The 22,463-nt window shown below is 33.0% G+C and overlaps 1 protein-coding gene across 1 annotated transcript; it reads left to right on the plus strand.

The window, feature by feature from the left end:
- The first annotated feature begins 17,833 nt into the window (after window positions 1-17,833).
- Window positions 17,834-18,574, plus strand: LOC131640341 (non-specific lipid-transfer protein 3-like). Its single transcript, XM_058910748.1, has 2 exons — window positions 17,834-18,242; window positions 18,342-18,574. The coding sequence occupies exons 1-2, from the start codon at window positions 17,899-17,901 to the stop codon at window positions 18,352-18,354; spliced, it is 357 nt and encodes a 118-aa protein (XP_058766731.1). The 5' UTR covers window positions 17,834-17,898; the 3' UTR covers window positions 18,355-18,574.
- Window positions 18,575-22,463: the final 3,889 nt, after the last annotated feature.

Below are 22,463 nucleotides of genomic sequence, written 5' to 3' on the forward strand. Positions count from 1 at the left end.
AGGAATTAAATGTACCACTTGAGAAGTTTTGGAGATATCGTTTAGAGTGTCGCTACATGATGTCGATGTTGCATTTCAGATGACGTTGGAAAATTCATATCTTGAGTTCCGAGTGTCGGATTAACGTGTCGTTTGAACCTACGAAGAGGAGAGATTATGTTATACCTTATAAGAGAGTTATAAATACAGTGGGATGATCCTATAAAGAGATATTTCAAAGTTGGTTAAGAAAGCGTGAAGCTTGTTGAATAGGAATGCCTACTACTGCAATTATTTGAAAACGAAGTTGAGTAGAACATGTTGTTGATGAATAAGTTGATGAGATGTTCGGTAATAAAGATGATTTGAGTGCCGATGGATTTTAGTGAGAAGTGAATTAGTAGTAAAGGTGAAATAAACTTTAGAACGGTTGGAGTCGTATTTGTGATGCCAAAGTAACGACAGGTATAAAAGAAGAATTGTAGAGAATTTCTAACACCTATTGATGTAAGGAAGACTTTGTTAGGATTTCGAGTGGAATGATGCTTGGTTGCGAAAGATGTCATCAGATTTAGAATGAAACCACGAGTTATGAATGTTGTCGCGGTCTTTTGTTACGATGAGGATTTTGATTTGGAACGAGATGAATAGTAATGTACGGGTATATTACTGATTCTAAAGTTGAGAAGTACTTAACAAGTGTGTGATGCTAAGTGAATATGAAGCGGACAATGTGAAATGTTTGGACGTTTGTGTCTCACCGACAAGATCCAATGAGAAGGAAATGTGCGAGTTATAAAGACTCAAAGTGAAATATTGGGCTATGACGATGTTAATGAGTTTGGGTGCATACTCAGAAAGGACACTATTATGTAGTAACGACAGTTTATGCTTAAATATGGTTGTCGGCTATCTATTGACAAATTGAGGACTTGATCACCCTTAATCTCTTGTTGATAGTAGACGGAATCATATAGATGGTGTGAGATTGTTTGTTACTTTAATGGTATAAGATGTGATGAATACTAAGCCGTGAGAATAATCACTCACCATGTTGTGTGAACTTATGAAAAAGTGAATATGAAAAAGTGCAACATATTGGACGGTGACTTAAGACGGGTAATCGGAGTCGCACAGCGAAAGTATGATGTGGGGTAATGTTATGAGTACTACTCATAGGCAGTGAGGAATTAATATGCCTGGAGGCTACGTAGAGAACATGTATTGATCTATATGTTGGATTTAGGATCTAGTGGATGTAAGAATGTTGTACCAGAGAATTAGAACCCTTTTGGATAATTGCCGAGTTGATGAATATGTTATTGTGGTTGTATGTAGTTAACGAGTATGTATTCGGCGAAGTTAGGATGATAAGTTGATAATATATGATGCTATAATAATTTTGTGCTCTTGTAAGGTGTTATTGTAGATTTCCAGATATAATGAGGAATTATACTCTATGAAGGACGAAGTTGATTTAATTCTTAGAGAAGAGTGGAACTCATTTTGAGCTATTTTGTAAGCAATGGTATATTAAGGCGGATGAATGTGATTATAACTACTTGTGTGTACTTGTTCCGATGGTTGAAATGTTTTAATAGATGTGGTAACTCAGGAATTTGTTTTTAGTACGTGTAAGTATTGCTAGGTGGTAAACTAGTACCATGTGTGGTAGAGGAGGATTTTAAAGAAATGAGTAAAGAGAGTCGGAATTAGGTAAAACTAAGAAAATCTAACTGGTGATGATGATTGTAATGAGTAATCAGAGTAGTGCAGCAAAAGCGGAGTGTAACGTGTTGGATAATTGCTGGTGTGACTTAAGAGGAGTCCGATAGTTGAAATCCAATGATATAGGAATATTATTATTGAGTTTCTTAAAGGAAGCAGTTGGTGAAAAGTGTAAGTATTATTTTATCGCTCAGGTGGAAGAGTGTATCTAAGGTTGGTACGTTCGGAAGATGGAATGAATCACTCCAATGTTGGCCAGGTGTGGTCATACCATGGTTGTGTAATTATAATATTCAATTATTGGGCGCATTGTATGTGTTGTATCTCGATGTTCTATTATTGTTAACCTTTTAGAGATATAAAGAGTGGTATACTTTTGGGGTGGTCGAATGCGGCTTAAGAGCTGAGATTGAATGCATGAGACATACTTTCTGTTGGTTATGTCAGATGAATTTTGAAGATCGACTAGGAAAATGTTACCTGGGAACTGGAAAGTCAGATGAAGGACTCATATTCGGAACTTTCCACTTGAAGTATGTTTTCGAGGACGAAAACTCTTTTAGTGGGGGAGAGTTGTAACACCCCATATTTTCTAATTTTAATTTTATCGGAAATTAAATTATTATTTGGAATTATTTAATATTTTGTTGAATTAATTGAAGGAATTATGGAATATTCACCTTTGGGCCAAGTGTGGCATTTAGTAATAAAGGGGGTGTTAAGTGTTGAGCCCATTACTAAATTATGTTATGTTTTCATAAAACAAGGAAATAAGAGGAAATTGGGAAATGGAGGAGGAAAACCTAAGAGGGAGAGAAGGATAACTCATGGAGAAAGCTATTTTCGTACTCATAGTACAACCTTCACAAAATGAGTCATAACTCTATGCTCGTAGCTCCAAATCAAGTAATTCTTGAAGATTCGGATTCTACACGAAATTTCCTTCGATTTGATATATTAATTCGTGTCAGGGAAGTTCTTGATGAGGGAGATAAGCGAGTTTGAAGATTGGAGATTCTTGCTGAATTTGGAGAAAAAGGGCTTACGGGTTTGATGGAGAAGAAGGGGAAAAGTCCATATTTTTGGCTAAGGTAAGGGGGGACTCTTCCGATTAACCTCTATTATCGGGTTGTAGATGATAGGATTAAGATTTGTATGGTATTGACTCAATAGAGAGTTATGTTCTAGGTTAGGGTTTTGACATTCGGGTTCAAATTGATAAATTATGTGTAAATGATTGTTGTGATGTTTGACTATGTTTGGATGTGTTGTTGAGGCATGAAATAACATGGAATGATTGTGAATTGATTCTGTTTTTCGTGTATGGTCGAAATGATTCGATTTGGGTTGTGTTGGATGGAAATAAGTTGCTGTCAAAAGTGCTTTTTTTTGCTGTTACAGGTGATGTAACCGGTTACGGTCGGGCTTGTAAATGGTTACGGCTGTGAAAAATGGGGTTTTTGGGCTGGTTACGAGTTCGTAACCGGTTACGGTGTTTTTCGTAACCAGTTACGACTGAAACTATTTTAGAAAATTATTTTCGTAACCCGTTACGCCTTTTCGTAACCCGTTACGGCTGAAGCTTTTTTTGAAAAATTATTTTCGTAACCCGTTACGCCTTTTCGTAACCCGTTACGCTGCAGCTTTTAAGAAAAATATTTATTTTCAAAAATTCGTATCTTTTGAACCGTAAATCCGTTTTGGGTGCCGTTTTCGGCGTTGGGTCGATAATTTCATTTCCTATCTAATAAAATATATTAGAGAGTAGTAGCTCGATTTTACTTTAAAAACCCGGTATTTTTGGAGGTAAATTATACTTGTATGCATAAGTGATAATTGCATTTATGCGGTGGCGTTGTGGCAATGTATTTGCTATGTTGATGTTGTGTGGTGCGATGTACGTATTACATGATTGTTGAATGATGTTAACATATGAATTCACTATTTGGTGTTATGTGGGTGAGTTGGTTTTGGTGATGTTCATCTTAATCGGTATTACTGTGGTGATAATATATTGAGGTGCTGAGAATATATTATGTTGTGATGAATATCAAATGGTTGCGATATGAGTATGCTTTGTGTGTTGTGGATGCATGATTATGAATCGTTGATGGATGTTGATGATGAGCATGTCTTGGTTGATGCATGCATTTCATAATCATTATGTGGCTGGTCCTTGACGATGGTGGATCAGTGGTAGCTAATTCCCATTGTGTGAAATTAGTGAGTGGGTGTCGCCGTATCCTTGACGATGGTGGATCGGTGAGATGGGTTCGTCCCATGATTGGTACCACATGCATGTAGTTGCATTGCATTAGGTGTTTGATTTATTATAACATGAATGGAAGTTGTCCAATGTTATAATGTTGTGTGTTTGATGTATATGTGTATAGCCTGAATATATGTCGATGTTGGATGATTATTATACTGTTGATGTTTTATCGTTTATGAACTGATAACATTGTTTAATTGCGAATGAGACTCACCCTTATTGTTGATTATTTTTTAGATTAAGGATTAGCGGCTTGTGCTGGGTGAGGATAACTCGTAGAGTTACTCCGTGTAGTTCGGTTGTGTCGGTGTCATGCTCTGGTCTTGTAACACTGGGGGGCTCTTGTGTTTAGAGTTGGATGATAACTCTAGTTTTGGTTTTGTTGTTGAATAATGTTGTTTATGCCTTGAACGTGGTAGATGATGGTTTTGATTATTCAACTAATAAAGTATTCCGCTGTGTTTTAAACATGTTTGCAATTGTTTATATTCCTCAGAACAGCATGACAGATGTTTTATTTTATATGAGATAATTGTAGCACTCTTAATTATATATTTACTCTGAAAATATCATTTAATTTATTGGGGATTTAGAAGGGTGTTACAAAACAACTAATATCTAAGTATTTGTAACTTATGAGAATCTTACGGGTATAACTTTTCTTTTCCATACTCTTTTGATATGCCGGTTAACAGCTCAACATATCTTCAAGTGCCAGGTTCTCAAGATAGGAGAAAAGTTGTATGTGTTGATCATTAGCATCTAGTTGATCATTACAGCATCCTCATTCTATGACATTTAATTTTATGTTATCTGCAACTACCATAACCGCAAAAGTTAGGAATATAAATTGTAATTTTAAACCAAAACAATAAATTAATTCATTTTATTGCAGCAGAAATGTTGCAATAAGCATACCAGCATGTGCTGAAATTACTCAAGCATGCAAACCAGGTGCTTAAAATTATGTTTAACTTAATTGTTTCAGTTTTAAAATTAGTAAACCATAAATTTGTACAATCCATTTCTAAAGACCAAATTGTAAACTTACACCCTACTTTATGTGTTCATATCAAAAGATGATGATGATGATTCTCATGTTTCTAGTACTGAAATAGTTCCTACAAAATTTGGGATTAACAATAATAAAAACTTTGAGATCAGAGAGGTCGAAGAAGCTTACTTCTGCGAGAGAAAGAGAGCAGTTCAAGGTAAAGATAAATGCATATTGGAGCCCGGGATTATGGAAAATAAGAATCCTAAGTTAGAAGTGACTTGCAAGCTGCAGTTCTCACACTGTTAGCTCCGGTTGCATGCGATTTACCAAGTTTATACACAGCTAGATTGATAATTTGCTTGAGTGAGGAACGAAGAACTTCTTCTAAGTTCTATCAAAGTTCCTATTACAACACCAGTGGCTAAAGAGTCAAATATAGAAGCATAACTCAGGCAGCATGAGCTCACTGTATCACTGTGTGAAAGATCTTGCTGAATAAAATATATGGTCAAATACCTTCAACGAAATGTACTGCGGCCAATGAACTTCATGGGCGATCATTTCCGGATACTCAAACTCAATATAAACGATACACGCACAATACTTCATATGTTAGAACCTATTCTTTTGGAAGTGTGTGAGCATTTTAAGGAATGAGAAATGATATTGTGGAATGTTTTTAAATGCACCATTGGAAAGAATCAACATGAATTAACGATAAAACTATTTCAGAAATCTATTAGCCCAGATACAGAATTAATATAAGCCACTTCTATGCCAAGTACTTGTTACCTACTAATACATTACCAACACTCTTGAGAGCATCATCAGTGCCTGAAGGCATTATCTAATAAATAGACGTGACTTTAGTGGCTTGGTCCATAAAATCAAAAGAGAAATTTAACTAAAACCCAAAGATATGATGTACTTAATACCGTAAGTGTTCCCAATGAAGCCCTTTGAACACCACCAGAAACAGGGGCACCCACTAACTTTAACCTTTTTCATCCATCTGTGTTACTTTCATGTTAAAAATTAACAATTAGACAACTAATTTCCTCATTGAATGAATAAAAGCATGATGTAAATGACCTTTGAAAAGCATTCAGTATAAATAAAAAATATTCCTTGTGAATATCATACAGGCAACCATTGACCAAGGTTCTAATAAAAAATCTACAAATTGCATCTATGTATCCACTATATTCAAACAGTTTACAACTAGGCTAATAAACTTTGCAATTTAGTTTTTCTTCTACTTGTTTGTTGCATAATTTAGTTACAAAAACTTAAGCCCGTTATAACATTTGGGAGTTCACAAACCTAAAATTCAATTTTCTCTTGCATAAAAAAGGAAATGAAAAAATAACTTCAAGATCATAATACGCATTAGATAATCATCACAATGAAATAGTACCATACTTTGCAATCTACACTCATCAAGAAGAAATGGAAAACATAAGGAAAGATCACAAGTTTTAACTAATTTCTAATTGTGTTATACTAACAGAATGACTTTAACTAGTTTCAAAGTGACTTTCTTGGATGGAAACTTTAGAGTTGCGATAAAAATAAGATGAGCATTATAAAATAACTCCATAAACAAACTAAGATAACACAGTAATATGGTACACACTAATCACATTGTATAGCGTTTTGGGAACACATGCAATCGATAAGCCAAACATATTAGTAACCTACAAGAACAGTAGCTCATACAATACAATTAGAAACATCTATCCTTACTTTTTAATGATTTTGAATCAATTGAACATTTCAAGCAATGTGTTAGTCTTGAATGAACCTAACCTTTAATTTTGAGGAAATCAAACTCCTAAACCTAACTCTGAAATAAAAGAAGCTAATATGAAGTAAAAACAATGAACCGTAAACACTCAAAATGCTTGAAACTGAAAGAGATTGTGGCACTTACTTTAAAGAGTTCAGCAACTACAGTGACCTAAATCCATCTCCAATTTATCTGAAATAAGAAAACAATGCTATATGTTTTTAAAAAAGTTTTTTAAAAAAGTTTTTTTTATTATCGTTCCTCTTTTTTTGCCAATGATGATGCATTGAGGTCACTATTTTATTCTTACAATATTTTGCTTTTATTCTTGCCATATGTTTTGTCTTAGCCATGGTCATTGTTGTCTTGATCTGACGATGACCCCATCAAAACCTTTGAGGAGGTTTTGCCCTTTTTGCCAAAGGCATATTATTTTTAATCTATTAGTCAACAATTGTCAAAACCTTTTTATAAAACCTAAAGGCTAAATGGGTCCCCTTGAGTACAAAGGAGGAAAAGGGTGCCTAACATCTCCCCTTTGCCTAATTTACCTACTTACCCATATCTCTTATTTTTTTGTAAGGGTTTCTCACTTGCCCAAATAAAGTGGGTGGCGACTCCGTTTGAACGTAAATTTTTAAGCAGGTTGCTACACAATGCTCAAAGGGGATTACTATTTTGAAACTCTGGCTATCTGCTCAAGTGTTTTATTTACTTGCTTTGAGGTTAAATCCGAAGGAATGGTTTCTCTATTAGTTAGATTGTTCTTGTCCTTAGCTGTTACTTTATGCTTTAGGATAGTCTCTTCATCTCTTGCCCATCTTAAATTTTCAAAACCTTCTCCCTCCTTTCTCAAAACCTTCTTTGTTTTCAAACTGAAAATCTTTTGCAACAAACATTGACTTTTGTCAAGTGATCATGGTTTTCATTCAAACCTTTTGTCATTTTGGCTTTTCCTTTTAAATATTTTTTCCAAAAGATTAGGCATGAGTAATCATCATAGTAGAGATGTAATTTCCTATCCACTTGACATTGATTGATATAGTTTATTCTTTTCCACTTGAAAGAGTTAGTGGCATACTTGTTGATCTCTATCCAAGTTGGAGCCTTTTTTCACTTGTGACGCAAAGAATCCACTTGTTCTCATGTTCAAGTTTGGTTAGCTAAGTTTTCTCCTCTGAAGTGTCTCTTCATTTTCACAAATAAATCTTCATGTTTCTTTTTTAGCAGAACTACAAATGCTTTGACTTCTCCATTGCACTAAGGAGGTATGTAGGCACAAGATGCGACGTCTTGCCAAGCATAACTTAAAAAAAATCTTTTCATTTATCTTTTGAACACAACTCTTTTATTTTACACAGATTTTCAAAAAGGTTCATGTAGAGTACCACATATGTGAGGTGACACGCCGCAAGTGTACGACATATGTTAGAGTAGTAAAAGATTATCGAACCACAAGGACCAATGGTTGAGTACCGAACTGTGTTCTATCGTTGTATATTGAGAGAGATCGAAATTGCGTATTTTAGGGGCAAGTTAAGCAAAAAAGCACTTAAGTGGAAAAATAGCTTAAATAAAAAACATTTTTTAGAAAATAACTTAACTGAAATTATAATGAGACAAACAGTGCTTGTTAGAACATAGTTTGGTTCTAATCATATCTTAGTGTTTTGATGATAACAAGTAAATAAATTTTGTATTAGTAAATATGATACTCCAATTATATATTTCTTATGTCAGAAGATGTCCTAATACAAGTACCATCTGAACTGAACATTATGCAAAACTGAGCAAATGTTGAAAAGGAAATCTGCTGAAAGTTCTAAGAAAGAAACTTCTGAAGGCACCAATCGTAATAGACAAACTCTATTAAAAGTTATATTCAAGTCAGAACAGAAGTTACGACCAAATGCAAAGTTCTGAATCAAGATAAGATTCCATTAAAAACATGATGATTAGCAAAACGGCTGAAGCACTCAAATAGAACAATTTCCAAGGATGATTGAAGAAGCAATGCACATGCATCACATTGAAAGAACACAAAACAAAAAGCAAACACGCAAGCATTTAATGCTCTCTCCAAAGATCAAGATAACAGACAAATATTCAGAGACATACATACAAGATCACTTGGAAAAAAAGTGTGTGGTGTGTGCATCAACAAAGAGCTGACATATACAAATCAAAAGAACGCCAACACAAAAAGATGAACTCTTGCACTGAAGAATAATCATTTTCTGAGTTTATAGTTTCTGTACTAAACACTTAGTGAAATATCACAGTTGTGATTAAAGCTTTCTAGAAGCAATCTGATACACTATTGTTAACTTGTAATGATTCCTTGAGAGACCAGTTGGGTCAGATTCCTCAAGAGATCTGGGACTAGTTTAGTCTTAGAGGTTTCTAGATCAATAAACGTTATATCTCGTGGAGACCCTTGAACGGTTTATTATCTAGTGTTATTCACAAGCAGTTGGTTTGTGCAAGGTTGTTAGTCACAAGCAGTTGGTTTGTGCAAAGTTGTTAGTCACAAGCAATTGGTTTATGCAAGATTGTTAGTCACAAGCAGTTGGTTTGTGCAAGGATGTTAGTCACCAGCAGTTGACTCGTGCATTTGTAATCAAGTTTGATTATAGTGGATTAAGTCCTCTACGGATAGAGGAAAAATCACATTGGCGGATGGACTGGAGTAGTTTGAGTTACAACCGAACCAGGATAAAATTGTCTATGTTTTATGTGTTGTTGTGAACGAAAAAGAAAACCACTTATTCAAACCCCCCCTTTCTAAGTGTTTTCATACCCTTCAAGGCTTAGGGTCATGATTCCTTAATTAAGAATCTCCGCATGATCACTTTGGTTTTAATACAAGAATTTCTACGTGAATTATAGAAAATAGATTATTGTGGGCAATACTTGCTTTCGCCAACGCATTATCCTATCTCTTACGAACGGGACGCTTGTCGGCTTTCGCTCGCGCGGAAACCTTCGTCAGTGATAGTTACTTTTGTACAACAATTAAGATGGAACGTTTGTCAACTTTGTTTGAGCACTTTCGCGTCATCAAACCCCGTCGTCTAAAAACTTGTTGTCGGGTATTGATACAAGCCCTTTCGGTTCGTGATCAATACCTGAGAACTCTTTTACTTTCGTAACCAGGGTTTAATAAAATAAAACTCAAGTTTTAAGAATAGACGCGTGTTACTTCTTGTATCATATTCAAAACGGTCATACAAATAACCATGAATTTGGTCTCATGACCCTTGGCCCCTAAAGGACTTCTCACTCATGGATAAGAATAGCACACACATAACAATTTTGATAGAAGAAAGCATGATAAAAAAATAATAGTAAAGAAATGAAAAACCTGAATTAATATAAACTTGATACAGTGCTTTAATGGAGACTTGAGTATCGAACGTGAAAATAAAAATACGATAAAAACTGAATATTTTGTCCTTACAACTTATGAGATTTTATTTCCTATTCTAAACATGGAATGAATATTTGTGATCAATAACCTTTATTAGGAAATATATCAGATTAGTTCCCATTAAAAGTAGGATAAACTCAATTTGGAAGGTGCAAAGGTCCCAAATCAGCAGAAAATCGAACCGAAAAAGGAAACAATTGAACAACAGTGTGCCTGCTTGTTACGGGCCGTAACGTGCATTACAGACACCCGTAAAAGGGGCGGGTAATTGCACCAGGCGTGTAAACAAGAAAGGGACCAAGTATGGGGCCTGTTACAGCCTGCAACATGTGTTACGAGCACCCGTAAGAGAGCTCTAGTTTTACTATTGGAAAAATCCGTCCTTCGCGCAATTCTTCGTATTTCTTCCAATTATCGCCCTATTATCGTCCAGAAAACTTATTCGAACTTGAAATAAACAAAAGCAACAAACCAACACATAAAACATAGAAACAAAGGAAAATGCGACTAAAAAGCGATGAAAAAGCCATGTAAATAACAAATGAAAACGATACAAAGACCACTTATCATGAGGGGTGCTAACACCTTCCCCTTGCATAACCAACCCCCGTACTCTTTTTCTCTGTTTGTTTTATTAGTTTTGATATGAAAAACTTCTTTGGGTTTTATTTCGCTCATTTTCCATTTCCTTTGGAAACAATAAAGCGCGGTTGCGACTTTCACTAAAATATGAGTCAAGTCAATCAATGGTTTGGTCTCAATTTTTCCCCGCTACAGATGGTCATAGTGATTCATACATCAACATTCATCTAAAAAAGTAGGGTCAGAAACTTGAGGGAAAACTTTTTCGGGTTAGGCAAAGATCCAAAAAGATTTCCTCAGTCTTTAGGCCAAATCATTGACAAAATGGTGGATCTGCATTCATGGACATATATCAAGATAGTTGCTCAGCATCCAAAGACTTTCCGCAATCCATGTCCGCAAATACCAAGACAGTTATAATCTTCCATACTATATATGTGTGGTTTTGATTAAAACTCAAGTCCACTTTGCTCATACTTTTAAAATTCCACCTCATTCATATACTGACTTAAGCATTAGAGTGCTAACCTTTTTCTGAGTACTCTCTCTCATTAACAAAGAATTGTCACCACCACGCAAGAAGATTTTTTATGGTGGTCAACATCGGCTCTTTAACAATTCTCTATTCTAGTATGAAATATTTATACATTTATCATAACTACGAAAACAAAAAATTCACCTAGGTTGAGAAAATGCTTTCACCTCGGTAGGATGCCAGAGATAACATCGGGTGTCATGGAAAGTACCATACTTTTTACCTTTTCCACTGACCGAAGTGAAAAAATAGAAAGCGCCCCACTTTTCCCCTTTGTAGAACCTTCCAAAATGACATTGATCATGGGTTTGATTTCCAACAATAACATTTTTGCATTTTCAAAATGTCGCATTGGTCTAACTTTCCCCCTTTGTTGGAATAAGAGCAAACTAAAAAAGTGGAGCGCCTAACCTTTTTCCCTCTCTTGGACTTTTAAGTGAGGGAAAATATATATGATGAGATTTTACTTTTACACAATCCAATTTATTTAACTCGTTGTGAACCATAAATTTAACAACATAGAGTAAACTAATTTCTTCCTTAACAAATAACTTTCAAATTGATTTAGAAAATATAAATATGAAAAATTAAGTTATATTTAAAAAACAACTTACACTAATACATGCTTTTTGAGCTTTCTACAACTCATCATCCATCTCTCACTTTTAATAGTTAGAATATGGATAAGTGATTATAGTTCTTCAACAACACTTACTTCTCTACTAGTTTAATTTGCAGATTAAAGAATCAAATTTGTTGGCAAATTCTGAATCATCATCATCATCATCATTATTTTAGACGCTCTTTTACATATTTAATGACACTTTAAGTTGTTAAAGCTCAAATTCTATATTTTGTTGTACACCCAATTGCTTTTCAAACTCAATGATTTTTGTATGTTTTTTTTTTGGTATATAAAATAAAAAAGGTTAGATGAAATTCAATTTTAACAAATATACTTTAAAAAAAATAATTTTAACAATTACAAGAGAAGAGATTATGTTAAGGAACTTACCTTGAATATTTATCATACTCTTGCAATTCATCCAAGAGAATGGTGTTGTATTTCATAGAATTGCTTTAATTATCAAAGTTTTCATTACTTTAAGTTTGCATTTCATCAATTTGCATTCAAGATGAATCATTGTGGGATTCACGTTCTGAATGGTCGGTGAAGGGTTCATGTGGATCGTTGATGTTTCATGTTAATTGATGAGTTAAAAATATTTTGACATTTGTTATTTTATAAATGAACGACAAAGATTCATTACTTACGTTTCCCTCGGTTGTCAACTCAACCGAAAAAATACGTCATAAATAAAAAATAAAAATAAAGAAGAGGCGCTAAAATAGCTTTTCCATCGCCTATCAGATCAAGCGAGGAAATAGGTCATTGAGAAAAGATAAAGTAAATAAAAGACACTAAAATGCCATTGCTGAGACTCGAAAAGAGGTTGTTAATAAAAAATTTTGCTTTCGGTTGCATACTCAACTAAAATAATATATCATAAATAAAAAAAAAATGTAATTATTGAATTTCAAATGAATGTTGATCAAAACTTTTCTCATCGGTTGTCAACTTAACCACGAGTTTAAAAAAATAAATAAAAGGAGCTAAAATAGAGTTGCAAAGATTCAACGAGGGTTGATCAAATTTTTTTTCTGATTGTCGGCTCATCTGAGAAAATAAATAGATTTAAAACTTTGTTATAGAATTTATTATTTATTGTAGCGTATGTTTTATAATGTTGAATTATTTTTAAACAAAAATAAATTTTAGAATATCTTTTTAATATATAATTGAGTTTTTTTACAAGTAATTTGCATTTATCAGAACTCAAACTTAGAATCTCGAGAGAAACACACGCTCAGAGTCCAAGAAGAACTAGACCTTACACACACTTAATAATTGAATTGAGTATTGTGACTATGCCTCGTTCACTTTCTGTTGCTGGATCAGTCATACAGTAATTATAATGCCAAACAAACACTGCAATTTAGTCTGCAAAATAGTGATAGTTTTATTTTGAATTGGTACCATAACATGGTAGGTCCACCATCCTGGTGCAGTGATTAAAGACGGTAACATTTACTACCATAGCTGACACATTGTAAGGTCAGCAACCGTCCACATTAATAATATGGTGCATGCATTTGTTCATTATTTGAGCTTATACAATTAAGTTATGCATAACAAGAGATGAATTCCAACTCAAGATTTTTGGTTAACCTAAAAATAAATATTATAATCATTTCAAAGTGCTCTATGTTACATTGAAAAAGATTTAGCGCAAGAGTTAATTTTTTCTTTTGAAAATGTAGTGAATCAGAATTTAAATAGGATTGAAAAATTACTTAAATTTAATGTTCTACAATTTGAAATGATTAGCATATGAAAAAAAAATTGAAAAGAATAATTTTTTTTTATAAATTTTTCTGTATTGTTTTCCCTCCCATGTTTTTTTTTTTAAGAAATATGAAATTAATACGAGAACTAAGGGTTTTCAAAATGAATTTAAATGAGAGATAATATTTTATTATTTGAATTTAGCCATAACTAAAAAAATAATAAAATATCAACAAAGAAGACTGTTGTGAAAAACGATGTCAAGAACAAAATATAATAGGAATTAGGGAATATAAGAAGAACACAAGAATTGGTTATAACTGCTATTCTTTTACTTTATCTTAAAACAAGATTACAAGTTTACAAGAATGACAAATAACCTCTCTCACTCTAAATTAGGATTTGCAGCTTAGCAATGATGAGAGACTAGTATGCTATTTATAATAAAACCTAACATACTAACTAATGGGTTTTTTCCACAAGGCCCATTACACAAGCCAACTTAATAAACAAGCTAACTTAACAAATTAGGTTTAAGCACTAAAACCTAATTTAACATGCTAACAACCCTAGCAACTTCGACACCAGCATGTGAACAACCTTCGACTTCATGCTTAATCCCGTCGAACCAAGAAGCTACCCTTCGACCATACTAGAGTTCGATCCAATATCCCACAAAGACAAAAAATTATACGTAGTTTTGTTGAAAGTGTTTGTTAAGATTTGGTTCGAGCCAAACCTTAAAAATGCAACAATGTTAGATTTATTCAAAGAGAATTTTGCTGTCTACTTTATTCTTACTTGACTCGAGAAATTAGTTTCTAAGTTACAGTTGTATGCCTATGATACTTGATTTATACCAAAAGAAAACTGTTGGATAAAATCATTTAAGAAACGAGTTTTTTTCATTAATTGTCTCGTTCTTTCAATTTTTCTAATAGTATCAAATTAAAAGGCTAAAAGTTGTATTAGGCTCTGCTTTATAAAAATAGCGGTCAATTGATAAGCTAACTGATAGTTTATATCTTATGACTGATAGCTGATGACTAATAGTTTATAGATTATAGATGATAGTTGATGATTTATAGTTGATAAGCTAATTGAATTGTTTAGTAAAATTAGCGGTTCAATTAATTGATAAATTAAAATGACCTAAAAAACACTTAATATATAGACTTCATTTGACATGTTTGTTGTAACACCCCAAAAATCTGAATTGATTATTTAATTAGTTATTTAATTAATTTAGCATGAATATATGAGTCATGGTGAATTATTTGAATATATAATGCTATGTTGAGTCCTTGTGATGATTTATGATGATAACTTATGTGATGTTTTGATGATTTGTGTGATGTTGTGGTAATTTATGTGATGCTTAGGTGTATGGAGAGATTTTGGAGTATTTTAGAATAATTTATAATAATTTGAATAATAAGTGAAAAATACTTGGAATACAAAAAACATGTTAGATAAAGCTTTGGAATCCACCGAAGGAGAAAATACTTGAACTTTATTATGATAAAAGATAACCTTGACGATCACACCCAAAAGTGTTTAAATACGAGAAAAGAAAATCTAATGCTAAAAATATTCAGAAACAGAAATAAAACATAAATTTCTAAAATTTTGAAAAATAAAACAAAAATTGCTAAAATTTTGAAAAATATTAAAATATTATTTTCGAGCCTGAAATGAACTTGGATGGCTTAAAAAGCCAATATGTCACGCAAAAGCCATGAGTTAAACTCGTGAGTTGATTCCCTATTTGGAAAGGTATAGTAAGAGTCGTTTTAATATCGGACGCCAAGTTTACATAAATTATACCGAGCCTTTTCGACGCGCGGCTTCTTCTTTGATACGTGCAACCTACATTCGCACACCAGTCACCTTCACCTCTAAAGAACTAGAACCCGAGTTCACTTCTTGATAAAAAGCATCATATTCTTGATACACATGAATGTTAGCAACATTAAAAGTATTGGATATATTCATGGAATCCGGGAGAGTTACAACATAAGCATTAACATTGATCTTTTGGGTCACTTTCATACTTGTGTGAATTCAGCTAGTTGTAAGTACCAACTAGAAACCTCTATTTACTCCGAAACACTGCCACATCTTCTCCCACATTGAATAATTTAACTTTACCACATAATCTCGCATTAGAGGCAAATTGTTTGATAACTCATTTGCGGTCAACTCTTTGAAATCCCCTAGGATCCCTAGCACTTCTTCTGGAATTATTGTTTCTTCCTTCACAGCACTCATTTTCCCTTTAACACCACTGGACATAAAAATTCAGTTTCTATAACAGCCTCATCAAACTCCTCCTCACTTTGCATTTCGCCAAGAAACTAGACTTCTTTCCTCTAGGATTCTTACGGAAATGTAAAATAGGAGCCATATCAATTTTATAAGTGCCATATATAAAATCATCACATTATACCTACCTCAATAAGTGATATCATTATCAAACTTCTAAAGCCTACTAAGTGAAATATGAAAAACATTCATATCAAGAGCATCACAAAGTACCTCTTCTTTGTAATGCTTATTGATGGAGATAAGAACTCTACAGGATAGTGTTACACGAACTTGGGATCCCTTTCTTACCCAACCGAGGGTGTATGGCTTCTCATTGGGTTCCATGGATAACTTCAAATAATTTACCAATTTTTGCGATGTCGGATTCTCCGTGTTGTCACTATCAGCGATCAAATTATATACATTGTTCTAGATAGGTTGGTGTGTTTAAAAAAAAAAACTCGTGTTTCTCTTCATCTTTGGATGCTAGTAAAATTTGTTGCAACCCAAATATACCCTCTCACCAAATTCTTCCTCTGCAAACTCAATCTCTATGTGTTTATCGTTCTCAACTGTAGGTCCTACTCTTTCCTATTCCTTTTCTCTTTCTTCCGCAGCAGCAACAACTCTCCTTCTTGGGAAAACATTTGATATGTGACCTCTTCCATTACAACGATAACATGTGTCTCTAGTGGGTTTAGCATATGAATTATTCTTTCTTAGGATGGGTGCTTTACCTTGCTGCAAAACACTATGGTTGTTCCCAGGGTTGGAATATCTGGTTGCTGCACTTTTTTCCTTGTCCTCCGCTGATTCAAAGTTATTATGGGGAAACTACCTTAAAGATGCGAGATTTTGAGGAGATTTCTCCCTCAATTCTACCTTCAAAACTAGACTCGATACCTCAGTCATTGTCCATTCAATATATAAACTCATATTTTTCTAGAGAGATCCCTTTAAGTCACTAATGTATCGAGACAATTTCTTACTCTCTAATTCTCCTAAATCATTGCGCTAAAAAAATGCAGGAACTTAGTTGTGTTTTATGTCACAATTCTCTTCTCTCAAGGTCTCCTCTAGTCACATGTTGAACTACCATGACTGATCAAGTTAAAAAAAGAAACAGAAGAAACCAAAAGTGAAAATATTTGAATTTTATTATGATAAAATATAATCTTGTCGGTTACATCCAAAACTGTTTAAATACAAAAAATAAATACTCTAATATTAAAAATATTCAAAAATAAAAATGAAACATAAATTTTTTAAATTGTGGAAAATAAAACATAAATTGCTAAAATTTTATAAATGTGGATTAATTAACCGATGTAAAAATTTGCTAGAAAATATAAAATTAGTTGTAGTGTTTCTACCTGATTTGTAAGCAACCGCGTAGAGTAATGCATGGTAGATGAGTTTTCGTTTCTGTTATACTGTCTTGTATATGAATTTTAGTGTTGGTTGTTCTCTCACGTATTTATCCTACATAGGATATTGGTATGGGTGGTTATGATTTATCACAAGTTTTGATACGAGTTGCATGTGTATATCTTATTCTAGTATGTCTTATGCCATTGCCTTTTTCTTTAATATAACTTTTATTGGTATTTGGAAAAGAGAAAAAAAAGGAGTAGGGTGGAGAATTCATACACGGGTCCCACAATCATTATTCATCAAATCTAACCATGTACCAAATCATTAAATAAAAAATGTATGATAGTGAGACAGGTGGGCAATATTTATTGATCATGCACCATACACCATTAATTCAACCCAACTACCACCCCATCTTGATTTCCATTCACCAATAATTCATCACTCTACTCATCTTCACACCTCGTCTTATTTTCTATATAAACCCCCACTCACAAAGACATTACACACACCAATCAAACAAACCAAGAAAAAGAATTCAAAACAAAGAAAACAAAAATGGCAAGAAGCATGAAGCTAGCATGTGTTGTTTTGGTGATGTGCATGGTAGTTATTGCGCCTATGGCAGAAGCTGCAGTCTCATGTGGAACTGTAACCGGTGATCTTGCTCCATGCCTTCCTTTTCTTACAGGCGGTCCTGGTCCGTCAATGCCATGCTGTGCAGGAGTGAAGAAGCTTCTTAGTGCCGCCCCCACCGTGCCTGATAAACAGGCGGCCTGTAACTGCTTGAAATCAGCTGCCGGTTCTATTAACAATTTGAATGCTAACAATGCTGCTGCTCTCCCAGGCAAATGTGGTGTCAACATTCCTTACAAGATCAGTACCTCCACCAACTGTAACACGTATGTCTTATCATAACTTTCACACTCACTCTTATTTTTGTGTTGCTTTATTTTGAAGCATTAGTTACTGACTATTTTTTTTATTTGTTATATTGACAGCATTAGGTTTTGAAGATGATGTTGCGGTTTCAAGATTATCATATGGAAACTTCTCACTAGTATTATGAGAGTTTACTATTAAGAATAATATCTAAGTGAGAGTGTTATAGGATCATCTTGCATGTGGTCCTATCCTCTTGTACTAGATCTACCAACTGTTTTCAGTGTCTCTTGATGTATTGTTGTATTAATCTACATAATGACGTATTTTAATTTGAGTTTATGATTTTAAATGTCTGAAAATACATTACGTATAATAGAGAATATTTATAATGGTATCACGTGAAAAATTAATAATTATCAAACAAGTTAAATTTAGATCTAACAAAAATCTAAAATTTAAATTTGTTGAATCTATGAACAAATATTATGAACATAAAGGCTTCATCGAGTTACATGAAAATTAAAATGTTACATGTCAATCACATAAATTGGAGTACATTGTTGTGATAATTTAAGAAACAAAAGATTGATTTAGAGACTATGATAATATAAAAACATCAAAGATCACTATTAGTTTACAAGGAGAAACTTAAGAAGCTAAAAAGATTGCCGAAAAAGTATTCAAAATGTAACCAAAAAACTAAAAAAAAAATAAGAAACCTCATGAAACGAGAGATGTCAATAAAGTCTATGTAGACATTCTGGTCGAGGACATTTTGGAGTGGAATAATAGACATAGAAGGAATTATAAATTTTGAAGTCAATGCTATAATTGTTAACAAGTTGGTCATTACATTTCAAAATGTAGATCCTTTTAAGAATAGAGTTGAGGAAAAAACCAACTTTATGATGATGAGAAGTTTGAAACAGTGTTGATAGCACGTGGCAATAATTAAGGAAGCTAGGAAAATTTACGAAACCTTGGCACAAGTGAAAAAACCGTATGTGTGAAAAAAAAAACATTTTTGGGAGGGGGTTTGACCTATTTGATGTTGATCTTTCAAATCAGACTATATTGGTGATGATAAAAAAAAAAATATATGCATGTTCGTATAACTTGATTAATAAATGACTTCAAAATTTCGATGAAAGAAAAAGATAATATCTCAATATTTTAGAAAGATGGAAGAAGACTATTTATTTTAAATGGATTATGATTTTCACACGAAAGATTAAGTATCTTCATTAAAGACGAATAACTATTATGATTACAAAGATATCAAATAACATATTATTCACAGTAAGATTTTATCCATTTTACGACACATAAGTTATGACCCTTATGTGAAAACTGTCGTAATTCACCATTTGCGATAGTTGCCTCGACAGTTAAGCTCAACAGCCTCATAATTTTCAACACAAATGAATAGAACTTAAAAAAAAAATTCCCATATAAAATGTGACTAAGACGGTTACTTGATCCCTTGCTCCCTATTTTAGAATAAAATATTTTATTTTAAATTCACTTTTTATTTCTATTAGTAAGATATCTATGCTTCCGGACGGACAAATTTATTAAATACTGTAATAAAATTATTTAGGAATGAATTATTTAATTATAAAATGAGTAATGATCATATATATTCAATTGTATTAAATAACCTAATCATACAAAATAAAACAAAAATGAATAAGACAGAAAAATAAAAATAAAAATTTAACATTTGTAAATTAAGGATTTTATCTCTCAAATTAATTATTAATAAAAATAAAATATATATTGTGTTGACAATGACTCGTGAAATACAGCCTAGTAGCATAGTGAATTGTAACGGCAAAGTATTAAATAAAAAAATGAGCCAGATATCTACGCTATTTCAAATATTTATTCCATTTGTAATGTATCTAGATATTTTCAAACATTCTAGTTAGTGAAGGTTGAGAAAAACACAAGAAAGGAGGGGGGTTGAATTGGGTTTTCAAATACTTTTTCTTTAGAAAGACAAATCACTCAAACAAACAAGATAGAGAATCTAAGAAAGAAAAGTGACACTTTCAGTTTATACAAGTTCACCTTAAACAAGGTTAATATTGTCCATCCACCAAGTTGATTTCGCCTTCAAAAAGGATTTAATACACTAACCTTGAAAGATTACAAACAAACGTTTAAGTGCTTAGAAAAACACATTAGCCCTCTCAAGTATACAAACTAACACGTAGTCACTTGAGGAAAAAATCGTTTTCAAATACTTTTTCTTTAGAAAGACAAATCACTCAAACAAACAAGATAGAGAATCTAAGAAAGAAAAGTGACACTTTCAGTTTATACAAGTTCACCTTAAACAAGGTTAATATTGTCCATCCACCAAGGTGATTTCGCCTTCAAAAATGATTTAATCCACTAATCTTGAAAGATTACAAACAAACGTTTAAGTGCTTAGAAAAACACATTAGCCCTCTCAAGTATACAGACTAACACGTAGTCACTTGAGGAAAAATATCTCAAAAGATTTACAATAGAAAGTGTTTACAAATAGTGCTTCTAGATAAGCAAATGAAACAAATTTAAGAACAAAAGTTTATACACAAATAATGAGCAACAACTCTTTGTGTTTGAGATTCTCTTGAAATAAATATTTCTCTATGTGAGTGTTTTGCACAGTAACTCTCAAGTTTCTTTCTCTTGGTTTTCCTTTCACGTTGATGTATTCAATATTCCACATTTTTTTCAATGGAGTAGTGCTTCTATACATAGCCCCAAAAAGTAGACCGTTGAGAAGCACAAAACATCACTTTCCGTTCCAGCTGGCATAACGGCTCCTATGAGATTGTGAGAGACAAAGAGCACACAAATTCCTTTGGTCGTACGTACGTCCTCACAATAGTGGAGTGAGTACTGTACTATTGTACCATTATCTTCTTGTGCAAGTTTCTGATATTTTCTTCTTAATGATATACTTCTAATCTGAAGTAGTGAGTAGTACAAGAAAGATTATGTAAGGTGAGTATTTCAAGAGTATCAGTCTTCAAAGTCAGAACCTTGTATTCAGAGCTGAAAGCAAAAACTTATATATATATATACACACACACACACACACATATATATATATATATATATATATATATATATATATATATATATATATATATATATATATATATATATATATATATAACAAATCTTGATTTCTGAGCTGGAAGCAAAAGCTTATCTGAGCTGAAAATGTTGACTTTTGATATAGAAGTAGTACTTTATTTGAGAAACACATGGAGATCTTTTTCTAGCGAACATTCAACATTCTTCTGAATTGCTGATGTTTCTTTAGTAATGGATGTAATAGTTCTTTTGAGGCATGCCAGCGCTAATTCTAATGATCTTTCCAGATGACTATCCAAAATCAAACAAAATAATATATCTGCATATTTAAGAAACTATTAGAGTACAAAATTGTTAAATATAAAATATATGTATTTTTATCATCAAAACTAGAGAATGAATGCATAATCAAATCTTGTTCTAACAATCTCCCCCTTTTTGATGATGACAAACCATGTATTTTGATGAAAGAATTTTACAAGGTTTTATCATGAAAAAATATCAGAGTTTGATAGAGAAAAACTCCCCCTGAGATGAACAACCCCCACCCCCCTGTCATACCCCAATTTTTGACCTAAGATACCACCTCATATCATTTGCATGTGCATCATTTTCATCTCTAACAAACTGCATAGCTTGTGTTTGCTACTTGTGCTCAGCAGGGTTTAATCAAGAAATCACTCATCAGTACAAGCAACAACCAATTAGGGTTTTGTTCTCCCTTCATCTCAAATGAACCATCTTCATCAGCAATCAATAATTGGTCCTCAAAGATTCATTTCAACAAGCTCAAAAGCTTTGAATCGACCAAATTAGGGTTTTGACTGAAGATAGCATACTCCTGACTTTTGCTCAGAATTTGATCTAATGGCTTGGGACATGACCTCAAGACCTCAAATGCATCATCTTGACCTAATCTATTGGCTCAAGACATCTCTCACACAAGGATTGATCAACAACAAAATTTCAAGTCATCAGACTAGGGTTTTGAACTATCAGGGACTGAAATCAGGGATCACATTTGGGAAACCCTAAAAGGCTCCAGAGCATCAATCAAAGTGTTCAATCATCTTCAAATAATCCCTATGACAATATCCATGGAAATTGTATCTCAATTCAAGATCCACAGTCATCAATTTCAT

Source organism: Vicia villosa, unplaced genomic scaffold, assembly GCF_029867415.1.
Source record: "Vicia villosa cultivar HV-30 ecotype Madison, WI unplaced genomic scaffold, Vvil1.0 ctg.003067F_1_1, whole genome shotgun sequence".
Taxonomy (NCBI): domain Eukaryota; kingdom Viridiplantae; phylum Streptophyta; class Magnoliopsida; order Fabales; family Fabaceae; genus Vicia; species Vicia villosa.

Bases quoted from the DNA above. Each gene is read 5' to 3' on its own strand.
- LOC131640341 (XM_058910748.1), top strand. From the start codon at position 17,899: ATGGCAAGAAGCATGAAGCTAGCATGTGTTGTTTTGGTGATGTGCATG.